The following is a 12,963-nucleotide window of genomic DNA, read 5'->3' as shown; positions in this document are numbered from 1 at the left end:
GATCTGGTAATACGCCTAATAGATAGCCCTATAAAATTTAGTATAGTGTTGTTGAAAATGTAATTACTCTTACTACTAAACTAAATAGCAGGATTTTCGCATAGAGAAATATTATTACTTCAGTCATGAATGGCATAATTCCTGTGCTTGAATCAGCTGAATGAGTTAACTTTAACTTCTTAGGAATCGGCTTGGTTAGCGACTGTATTCAGAATAGTGTGATCTGGTACTACGTATTAAAATTATTATAGTAATTGTGATCGCTATTGAACCGAAGATAAAGTTTTTAACATAGAAAATATATATAATTTGTTCAGTCATGACTGGCATATTCCTGTGCTTGAATCAGCTGAATGAGTTAACTTTAACTTCTTAGGAATCGGCTTGGTTAGCGACTGTATTCAGAATAGTGTGATCTGGTACTACGTATTAAAATTATTATAGTAATTGTGATCGCTATTGAACCGAAGATAAAGTTTTTAACATAGAAAATATATATAATTTGTTCAATCATGACTGGCATATTCCTGTGCTTGAATCAGCTGAATGAGTTAACTTTAACTTCTTAGGAATCGGCTTGGTTAGCGACTGTATTCAGAATAGTGTGATCTGGTACTACGTATTAAAATTATTATAGTAATTGTGATCGCTATTGAACCGAAGATAAAGTTTTTAACATAGAAAATATATATAATTTGTTCAGTCATGACTGGCATATTCCTGTGCTTGAATCAGCTGAATGAGTTAACTTTAACTTTTTAGGAATCAACTTGGTTAACAATTTTTTTTTTTCATATTAAATTTCGCAAAATTTTCGTATTTAACATCTATTTACAACTTCATAAAAATTCCAAAACAACAGAGAAATATTTCTTAAGGAGTACTGTTACGTTTCTACACAGAGAAAAAAAAGTGTAGTAAAAAAAACCAGAATATAGTAAAATTTCCCGTTATTCTAGTTCTATGAGAACACCAAAAAACTAATTTTTACCGAGCTGCTTTGGTAAATATTTTGGTTGGTTGTCGTGTTATGGACATGGAAAATATATCAATAAGACACTATATAGGACCTTCGGTCCTATGCACTACTTCAACTATATCAAGGCAAATGTCCGAATAATGATCTTCTTGTGGACAATCACTATTCTGTTGTAAGATGGCCAAACAAGTAAATATAGGTTTCATAATATGCGATAAAATTTGGTAATTATTAACCATTAAACCAATTTAATTTGGTAATTATTAACTAAAAAAATCATTTATTCGATTAATTTTACTTTTAGGTCTTGCATTTTTTACTGAATATGTGATGATAAGAACTAAAACTTTGAAAACTAGAATTTCGGTAAACCGTTTCAATATGAACGGACAACTTACCAAATCAATGGTCCAATTACCGTATATTTTGTTATTACTTGATTCGCGTCTGTTTTTGAGCGTTTGAAACATGTCGACTGTTATTTCCAATTTCTATATTTCTTAAGCGAATGAAGTTTTTAATCTAGTAATATCTTACCTCTTCAGTTTCTTGGCATTATTTATTGAACCGTAAATTTTGGGTCTTTTTTTAACCAGAAGTTATTACCATAAAGTAGGGTAAATTTACCAGATTTTTTTTTTCTCCGTGTGCCTTTTCCAATGTTGCCAAGTAAAAGTGAAACAGACTAAAGAATTGTTTAAGGTTGCGGTAAATTTGTGTGGTTGAAGGTACAATATGGTTCTATGTTGAACCGATTTCTTAGAGAGTGTGTGATAATGTAAGATAATGATAGTGACCTCTCTCATCAGGACTCCAGCGGGTATCTTGTAAAATTCTATACATTCCAGAAAATTAGACATAACATCCCTAAGGTCGGAGCCTGGTTCAGCATCACAGAACCTCCGACTCCAGTGAGCTGCGGCCTGGAATTTGACGAGCTCGTCTGCTTGAAGTTCTTCACGAGAAAGAATCAAGCGAACAACATGCTCTGGCAGTAAGGCGAAGGATCCCAAGCTCAGAACGTCATCTCCATGAGAATCGACGAACTCAAGGACCTAAAGCATAAAATAAACATTGACATGTGGTTGCTTCTTAAAACAGAGATTTTTTTTTTATTGGAACATGAAGAAAAAAATCATTGAAAAAAAGCATGGACATCAGAGCTGTTGTTAAAAGGATGTGTACTTGAATAACACGTCGGTGATTATCATTTTTTGTTCTTTTTTTATTTTTTGTTCTTATTTATTATTTTCGGGTCTGGTACAAGGACCTAAACCATTGAACAGAGTGTTGTCCAATTTTTGAATTAACAAATTTCAAAAAATTCCATGCATTTAAGTTTCTATTTCTAGAACTATTGGATCAATTCCATACAAAATTTGTATTATCATTTAAAATTACCCATTTTAAAATATTACAAAAAGTTAAATTTCTTACAAATAAAAACTTTTTTCGACCATTACTTAGTTAAATAACAAAAATAATGAATTATTTTTAAAGAAATTATCTTTCGATAACTTCAAAAATTTCTGATTTGCTAAATAGCTCCAGCGACATATGGAAAAAGTAAAAACTCACACTAAAGGGTTCAAACTTTTGACCACACTCCTGACTTAACTATTGTAACTATATTTGCCAGATTATAGTGTGGCGTAACTACCACTAATAATATTAAATATCAACTCAGTAGTATATAAGACACGTTAACTTTATTCCGTTTAGTTGTACTTTTTGATGGATGAAGGTTGTAAGCATTAAAGTCGTAAGCATTAAAGGAATATAATTTTCGACTATGTCAACCTTCATCAATCGAAAGGTACCTCTAGAAAGATGAAGAATTTGAACGCGTTTTGAACATGTGCTTGATGAAAATGGAAAGCACATTGAGCATATGTTATGATTCAACAATGGTTTGCTTCTGCAGATTGTGTTTTGTTCTTTATGTGTGCTATTTTTTTTAACCAGAGGTCGACAGACTAAATTTTTATATTGCAGTTTTTTTTCATCATGGTCCGGGTAAGGTATTACCAAGTTCAATTGTTGACACTCGTCAACTTGAACGGACTCGTTGTGGGTCTGAACACAATGGGCTGTATTTGGATCTGAACAGAATCATTCTATGTGAGTCTGAACAGAATGGACTCTTTGTGGGTCCGAGTAAAATGGACTTTATGTGAGTTTGAACAGAGTGAATTCTATATGGTCCGAATGGAATAGACTCTATATGGTTCTGAACAGAATTTACTCTGTGTGGGTCTGAACAGAATGGATTCTATGTGGGTCTGAGCAGAATGGTTTCTATATAGGTCTGAGCAGAATGGATTCTATGTAGCTCAGAACGGAATGGACTCAATTGGAGTCTGAACAAAATAGATTCTATGTGGGTCTGAACAGAATGGATTCTATGTGGGTCTGAACGGAATGGTCTCAGATGAGGTCTGAACAGAATGGATTCTTTGTGGATCTGAACGGAATGGACTCTATGTGGGCCTGAACAGAGCGATCACTTGTATGTGGGTTTTAGTAACTTTAATTGTGACCTATGTATAATTGTAACTTTAATTGTGACTCTGTATAACTATGTATTGTTCAATGTTTGGTATTGCTTACCTTTTGGACTAAAGATTTTGTGCACTTGTATTGTATATATTTTTCAGCTGAAGCGAGCAAGGCGCATACCGTATCTACATTGATACAAACTTGAACAAATCCCATACATGCTTTTCGCAGCTCATCTAAACCATAGTAATCTGCAGCATTCATTAAACCTGAAAATTAATTAGAGTATGGTGAAAATAATTACAATACATAAATAATAGAGATTTATTTGCCCGTCTTAATGTAGAAAAAAAGTATAAATATTATTCTCTGGGGGTAATAAATATACAACTTCTTATTATTACTAGTTTCTGGCCAAAAGAAGTAGAAAAATTCAGTGATAAATTGAAACATAAGGACGTAATGACACAAAAATTTTATAACTAACTTCAAGCGTGTGATGTTATTCAGATAAAAAGTTTGTCAGAGTAATATGTCAAAGAAAAAGCTTGTTAATATCTCAAAGTTTAGTGATAGTGCGTTATTATAATAACTGTAGTAAAATGTAGAAAGGAAACTGGTTAAGAAAGTTGTGATCTGGTTTAGCCTTAATGTCTGAGAGTAAAATTCCCAAACCAATTAACACTTGCACAATTCTTTTTTTTTAAATCAAATTTACTCAATCTTTAATTCAAATTTCCTCATTTATTAGTGATTTATGCAGACATCTCTGAAGACTCAACTTCTTGTTGATCGAAATATGGAAGGCATCATCATCAGTTTCAAATAACTTCCGAGTTAGTGTATAGTTTAGGGCTTGAATGATTGGAAAATAGTTTTTCAATAAAAAAAAAGGTATGTAGTGTTTTTCAACTCTTTATTTAGTTGCAAATATATTTTGCAGAGACCATAAAAAGCAAGAAATTGGTCGTGACCCAAGTATTACACACCAACATGTACTATCAAATTATTTTCTAAAAGGCCCATGTCTTATTTTACGTTAAGGGTAACTAACGATAGTCCTTTGTTACCTTGAAACAGTATTTTTCCCTGTTTACAATGCAAAATTAACATTTCCGAAGTCTACATTTTCTCTAAGAAATAAAAAATTTTCATTTGGCTTTACATATAATCAGCTACTGTAAATCAATTACAGTTTACAAGAACTTGAGGTGTTTTTAGGTTTTTTTAAAATGATAATGTAGATGTGAAGTTTATTTGAAGTTGACTTCAAAAGCAACTTCAAAAATTATAACAAATCTTATATATTGAGGTTAATGGAAATCTACCTTAGAACAACCAGCTTAAAGAAAAGTTTTTTGAAGCTACAGATTATTTTTTAATACGTTAAGCAAATAAGTATATTCGAAGTGTGAATAATTTCACCGAATTTTAATTTAAAATACTGCCGAGGTTGATTTTATTAGATGTAAATGTGGTTGAAATTGAGATTTATTGATGAGGTTATTTTTGGTGCAAAACATAACCACATTTTCTACCTCAACTATATGTTTTATCACTGATCAACCTCAAAAACATCTTATTTTTTTTTGTAAGGAACAATTTTTTAAACTTTCGATCGCTTAGGGGGTATTCAAATTTCTTAGAAATATGATTTTTTTTAATTAAAGAAAAATATCGAACATTATACCACCTTACCAAGTAGGGTTCTAGCTTGTAATGTCACACATCCTGTATGAATGTATTCAATTAACTGCCGAAAGACATCTGGCTCGAATTCTTCTACGATAAGGGTTTGATGGCCACCCATTGGAACCTAAAAAGCAAAGTTTTGTTGATAGTCATAGTTTTAATCAAATCCAAATATTGGAGATACAAAATGGAATCCCATTAACCCCGAATGATTTAATAATATGGAAACCCACTATTTCGCGAAATTTACAAATTTTGCCAAAGTATTCTCATATTAAAGACTCCCTCCATTGATCAGTAACACAATTACCAACTAAATATGAACTAACGACCCTAATTTTAACTACCTCCATTGATCAGTAACAGAATTGCAAACTAAATATGAATTAACGACCCTAATTTTAACTACCTCCATTGATCAGTAACACAATTACAAACTAAATATGAATTAACGACCCTAATTTTAACTACCTCCATTGATTAGTAACAGAATTGCAAACTAAATATGAGTTTTCAGCCCTAATACTTACTACGTCCATTGATCAGTAACACAATTGCAATCTAATTATGAATTAGCGACATTAATTTTAACCTCCTCCATTAATCAGTAAAAGATATTCGACCCTGATTTCAACTACGTCCAGTATATCAGTGGCACAATTACGTATATCAGTAGCACAATTACAAACTAAATATGAATTAACAACCCTAATTTCAACAACGTCCATTGATCAATGACGCAATTGCAAACAAAATATGAATTTACTACCCTAATTTTGACTACGGTCATTCAACTACCTACATTGATCAGCGACAGAATTGCAAACTAAATATGAATTAACTACCCTAATTTTAACTACCTCCATTGATCAGTAACACAATTACAAACTAAATATGAATTAACAACCCTAATTTCAACAACGTCCATTGATCAATGACGCAATTGCAAACAAAATATGAATTTACTACCCTAATTTTGACTACGGTCATTCAACTACCTACATTGATCAGCGACAGAATTGCAAACTAAATATGAATTAACTACCCTAATTTTAACTACCTCCATTGATCAGTAACACAATTACAAACTAAATATGAATTAACGACCCTAATTTTAACTACCTCCATTGATCAGTAACAGAATTGCAAACTAAATATGAGTTTTCAGCCCTAATACTTACTACGTCCATTGATCAGTAAGACAATTGCAATCTAATTATGAATTAGCGACCTTAATTTTAACCTCCTCCATTAATCAGTAAAAGATATTCGACCCTGATTTCAACTACGTCCAGTACATATGTGGCACAATTACGTATATCAGTAGCACAATTACAAACTAAATATGAATTAACAACCCTAATTTCAACAACGTCCATTGATCAATGACGCAATTGCAAACAAAATATGAATTTACTACCCTAATTTTGACTACGGTTATTCCACAACCTACATTGATCAGCAACAGAATTGCAAACTCAATATGAATTAACTACCCTAATTTTAACCATGTTCATTAATCAGTAGCACAATTACAAGCTAAATATGAATTAACGACCCTAATTTTAACAACGTCATTGATTCGAAACACAATTGCAATCTAATTATGAATTAACAACCCGAATTTCAACTACGTTTATTGATCAGTAACACAATTATAAACAAAATATGAATTTACGACCCTAATTTTAACTACGTCCACTGATCAGGAACACAATTACAAACAAAATATGAATTTGCGACCCTAATTTTTCTTACCATTTACACACAATGGTGTATCAAATTTGTAACATAATAATTTTTATCTAAATAATTCCAAGAAACTGAAGTGGTTTGATATTGATTAAAAAACTTCATTCGTCTCAAAAATATACACATTGGAAATGACAGTCGATTTGTTTCAAACGCTCAAAAATAGACGCCCATTTTCTAGACTTGCCAGACGTGAATGGGCAGAAACAAAAATGATTTGAAATATAAAATAAAAATTGCCAACGAAAAATGGAAAATAAAGATAAAAAACAAATGTAAAAAAAACTCGGAAGCCGAGAGAGAATAAAAATTAACATGAAAAAAGCTGAACAAGAAAAACCACTGTGAGCTGAGAATGGCAAACCAAGGTAAAATGCATTTACACGCGCTACGGAAAGGTGGTGAGGAACTTATGTCGTTCACAAGGAAATCAGCATTCTCGTATTCTTGATAAGGAACATATCCATCTTGTTCCTTAAGTCTAGCTTGTTCCTTAAATTTTAAAGTGCGTCTAGTTGGCCTTAGGCTGCACTGACAAGAAATGTGGTGCATGCCTAAGCGATTATCAAAACTAATAGGATGTTTAAATGATTGAATTTGCCGACTGTTATTCTTGAAACATATTGCTGTATATTATTGAAACAGCCATTTTTATTTTTTTTATTCTAAAATTTTTGCAGAAAATAGCTTGACGCTCTAAAGCATCGTGATTTTATTAAAATTGGTACATGTACTGATTTGAATTTCCATTTCCAAATTACGGTAAAATAGTCTTTTTATCCGATTAACCATAAAGTTAATGGTTAGGAATATTTCTTTACCTTCATGGATTTGAAACCGTTTACAACAGGTACGGTTAAAAATCCGTGAATACAAAACTATACGGATTTGCAACCATTTACAACTTAAAAACAAAACTTAAATGGGTGTTGGAGTTCTGTGGTTGCTGTTCCATTTATGTGTGAATATATTCTAATAATCTAGGGTCACTGATTGAAGGATGCATTAATACTAGAAACTTTTCATGTATTGAAAGAATGGAAGAATATTGTGGTATCAACTTTGGTTCAGATTGACAGATTAGCCCTCTCAGCAACAGTATGTACCCAGCCGCACGGATCAAAATGGATTCATAAGGCAGACATAGTTGGCATGGATAGAATTCTGGTTGTTAAACCATATTAGGTATTAAAAAAACAATCAATAAACGCTTTTCTCATACTTCACAGTTTGAAAATCCTCTTTTTTTACGGTTATTTGACTGTTTTTGGTTGAATACGGTAAAATAACAAGTAAATAACAAGAAATCATTTGCAAATATTAATTACCTGAGATAGTTGAATGTTGAGAATAGGTTCGCTGCTACGTTTCAGGAACATTTTTAATTTTGTTTCTTTTGTTGACTCCCTTTTTTTTGCTAGTGCTTCTTTTGAAGGTGTTTGCTGCTGTTGCCCATACAAGATCTTATGGAAAACTCTGAAAAAATATCCTATATTAAAAATTCAATCGAAGAACTTTTATTTTACAATATTATTACTAAAAACTATTTGCGTATTTATAACTACACAAAAATCTAAAATATGATTTAGGTATTCTTGACTTTTTGGGATAGGTTCAGTTTTGTAAAGCTTTGAGAACTCATAATTTGTGAAAGTTAGAACCTGATTTTATTAAAATCTTAAACTCAAGTGGCCTTAAAAGAGTCTTGATGAAAGATACATTTCGGGAAATTGGGAAAAATTTACTCTAAGTTTTGAGAGGTTCTGTTTTTAAAAAAATCTTTTTCAGGAGTTAAAAAAACAAGTGAATCAACGTATCAGTTAGTTAATGTGAAGGAATGAATAAATAAAAAAATTACAGTGTTGTGTAGTTCTGGAAAATAATCCTTTCAATGAGTTGAAAAATAAGTGAACCAATGAATAAGTTAATCATTGTCAAGGAATCAATAAATAAACGAATAGAAGTATTAGCAGATAAAAAAATTAATGATATACCTAACTGATAAATAAGATAATCAACGAATGAGCAAATTAATTAATCTGTAAAATAATGAACTGAAGAATGAATTAATCAGCAAAATAATGAACTGAAGAATGAATTAATCAGCAAAATAATGAATTGTGGAATTAATTAATCAATGAATCAGTGTATAGAAAAATTAATAAATTAGAGGGGTGGTTCCCAGTTTTTTTCGGCTACGGTACCCTAAATTATATACCTTTTTTGTCGGAATCCCGATTTAATAAATAAAGTTCCTGTAAGTAATTGTAAACTTTGTAATCTATTAAAGACCATTTTTAAAATATTTAATTAGTGGAATGAAGATTTTTCATTATTTTATAATTAATAATCTTAAATTAGGTTTTATGTCCGATACTATATCTTGTCTAGTTACGAATTTGTTTTTGATGTATACACATAGCTAAATATAAATAAAATAAAACAAATTATGGTTTACTTCGAAATGAAAACTTAAAAAAGCTGTTATGAACGTTGAAACGTTGTAAACGTTGAATAAATATTTTTTATCTATATTTTTTTCGAACAAGTAAGAGGTTTATATCGATGCCATTAAAATGATTTTTTAAGTGTTGTTTTTTACCAAATAAAAGAAGTAGAAAAGAAAATTAGACTGTTTTTTGTTAATGAGTAGTTTGAGAAAGTATTAAAAATTGCCATTTGGCAATGGGGGGGGGGGTTGAATCCCCTAAACTCCTCCCTTGCCTACGTCCCAGTGAAGATTTCTAATCCTTTTATTATTAATAATCTAAAATTATGTTTTCTGTCAAACAGTTGAATTTGCTGTTCTTGTGTGTTGTTAGTCCAGTTATGAATTTATTTTTGGTGTAAATACATAGCTGAAAATAAATAGTCAAATTATGGTTTGCTTTGAAATAAAAACTTAAAATAATTACTATAAACGTTGAAAATGGTTATTAGGGTAACATATTTCTTTATTAAAGAATTTAATTATTTTGATTTTAAAAGTGCAATAGGTAGTACTAAAGCAATATTTTTATCAGTGCTTGTTGTATTCATAATAATATGTTATTCAATATGTTGTCATTAGAAATATTACATTTTTTCATTCAAAATGTGTCATTTCTACACTATTTGGAAGAAAGAGACGGGACACGACACTATAACGACATAAACCCATATTTGCTAAAATTAATAGGAGGTAGGGCCTCCTTTGGCTGCGATCACAGCTTCAACCCTTCTGGGCATGCTTTCCACCAAATTAGCCATAGTGGCAAGAGGAATTTCCTTCCAAATGTTTAACAGGAAATTCCATAGTTCATGCTTGCTTTTGGGGAGTGGCGTGCAGGCCCTTAACCGACGGTCCAATTCGTCCCAGAGATGTTCAATTGGGTTAAGATCAGGGCTCTGCGCCAGTCACTCCATGCGTTTAACGTTGTTGTTCACATACCAATCAAGAGTCCTCCTTGCAACATGAGATCTTGCGTTGTCGTCTTGATATAAGCAATCATCCATACCGTATGTTGACCACAAGGCAGGAAGGACATGATTGTTGAGAATGTCACAGTATCCATCGGCATTCATCATACCATCAACCTTCACCAGTGGCCCAGCCCCATAGCAGTAGAAACAGGCCCATACCCTCAATCCTCCTCCACCAAACATTACAGTTGTCCCGTCACTTTTTCCAAATAGTGTATTTTATTTGCATTTTACGTAAAGTGATTTCATGGAGCAATTGAATGATTAAATAAATTGTGAATTATAGATTGGTTCTAAATGTAATTCTAGATTTCAAAACTCATCACTGGTTATAAAAAAGTACTAACTCGTGGAACCTCTTTAATTCTTCCACGAAACCCTAGGGTTACCTGAACCATTATTTGAGAACCGCTGAATTAGAGAATCAGTAAAACGAAAAAATCTCTGATTTGTTTAATTTGCTGCTTCAATGAATAACTTTTTACTAGTTAATTGATTATTTGATCCACAGATTTTTAGATCTATTAACTGATTTGTCGACTCTCTCAGTTTTAGATTCTATTTAATTAATTTACTGATTCGCTCATTAATGTGGTAATTCATTGATTCGTTTGCATGGATCCACAAATTTAATAATTTTTCCTAAACCTATTATAGTCTTTAGATTTATTTGTTTGGTATTTCAGTTGCTAGTAAGAACGGATACTCACTGAAACATTGCAGTAAACGGACGAGATAAAATTTTACTTAGTGTCCATCCCGAATTCCGCAGTTAAAACGCGAAACTAGTGCTTATAGACATTTAGAATTTTTAGTAGAAACTGCACATAAAGTAAAATTTTGGATGTATATGATCGTGCATGTAAGACGTAAATACCTTTTTTTTAAAATAAAGAATAAAAAAGAAAAATAATAAGCTTTTTTAAAGACCAGTGCAATTTATATTTAATTCCTTATCATAATAGAAATTCAATTTTCTAGCAATTATTTAAAAAAATTAGTTTTTTTTAAATTCTTAGAACTATTTGCGCCAAGTAATTAAATCTGGTTTAATATATATGTCACAAAACAGAATTCTAAAAAGTTTTGTAAAGATTAAGAAAGTATTTAAAAAATATATTTCTTTTAGTAACGTTACGATGTTTCAATAAAGGGAATTAAAAAGTCTTACAGCTGTTCTTCTGTTCCTCCTACTCAGTTAATAAGTTTAAGTACTACCCAGTTTCATTTCCATACGTAATTAAAATCCAATTTTTTCGCAATATCTTTTCCATCTCTCTCAGAATCGTTTACTCGCTCTGAATCTATAAATCATCCAAAGAATAAAAATGCAAATTTTTTCTTTAGAAAGAGTATTAAGCAGGAGACACAATATCCTCTTTGAACGCAGAGAGCCGAAACTGAAATTTCTTGATTTAATGAAAAACATGTTTAAAAATACAAGAAGAAGAACTTTTCGTCTTTCACAACGCGATAAAACGATTTGCCTGTAGCGTCGTTGAAAAGACGATTTGAATGAAAAGAAAAGCAAAATCTCTTTTCCTCATCTTATTTCTCATTGATTTAAAAAGAAAATCCAGGAATAGAAACAATTTCGTGAAAGAGAAAATTCTCATGTTTTTTTCATGCTCCTCTTTCTTTTTCTATTTGTCACTGGATTTGGAGATACCTTGCCGCTTCTCTTGCTTTTAACATTAATCGAAAAGCTATTTTGCGCCATTTACTTTCTACTTAATGAAACAAGCTTCCGGGCTTGAAGGATAGATTGAGACTCCTCTCTCTCTGTATTAGGCGTGACTGCTTTAAACAGAAAAGTAAATTTTTACTTATAAATATGTTCTGCACTATTAAACACCCTTTCATCTTACAGATGGAAGTTCTTTATAAAATGACACATAGAAAATCGATACAAAGAAAATCTTCGCAGGAGCCCGACTGGGTTCGAAAAATGTTTTTTTTTTTAAATTTTTTTTTAGGTTTTTAATTTTATCTGCAGTAAACAGGTTCTAGAATTATAAGTCTAATATCTGCAGTCCTAAAATTGTAAATCTAAGGTAAAATTTGAAAATTTATGAAATATTTTTTTTTTCAAAATAAGGGCAAATTTTATCTTTAAAAAAAAAAAAAAATTTAATGTCCCGCTAGCAGATATACAATAAAGTATAACAGAAAATTTAAAAAAAGAGAAGAATGAAAACAGTGAAAATAATGAAAAATATAATGATAACAACCGAAGCTAACGTCATCAGGGTGTACTAGCCCGGAAGTCATGGGAATACAAAACCTTTTCTATCGAAAGAGCATGACAAATGTCTAAAATTTGCTCTCTCTGTACCCTAAAGGTTTTGCAAGAAGTACAGGAAGAGAGAGGGGGGAAAATACAAAAACAAAATACAAAAGTAAAATACGTAAACTAATCACTAAAGAAAAAATCATTTACAAAAAATCTACTTAAAAATATTCTTTTGCTGAAACAAAAGCACACTACGTTCTGAAAATTCTTAACCAAACTGAAATTTTACTTTTTATTACAATAAACTGTGTTCTTGACATTGGTTCGAATTACACTTGAACACGAT

The 12,963-nt window shown here is 31.2% G+C and overlaps 1 protein-coding gene across 2 annotated transcripts in view; it reads right to left on the bottom strand.

The window, feature by feature from the left end:
- Positions 1-12,963, bottom strand: part of gprs (speckle type BTB/POZ protein) — a 46,131-nt gene that overhangs the window by 1,455 nt on the left and 31,713 nt on the right. For both annotated transcript variants that reach the window (XM_016047741.4, XM_071181273.2), the window contains exons 3-6: positions 8,251-8,398; positions 5,177-5,294; positions 3,590-3,747; positions 1,777-2,034 (exon numbers count right to left, since the gene is read on the bottom strand). In XM_016047741.4, coding sequence (XP_015903227.1) covers positions 1,777-2,034; positions 3,590-3,747; positions 5,177-5,294; positions 8,251-8,398 — 682 coding nt within the window. The remainder of the gene's footprint in view (positions 1-1,776; positions 2,035-3,589; positions 3,748-5,176; positions 5,295-8,250; positions 8,399-12,963) is intronic.

Source organism: Parasteatoda tepidariorum, chromosome 8 (assembly GCF_982258835.1).
Source record: "Parasteatoda tepidariorum strain Cologne lab strain chromosome 8, Ptep-v5.0, whole genome shotgun sequence".
Taxonomy (NCBI): Eukaryota; Metazoa; Arthropoda; class Arachnida; order Araneae; family Theridiidae; genus Parasteatoda; species Parasteatoda tepidariorum.
This window is presented reverse-complemented; position numbering and strand designations above follow the sequence as displayed.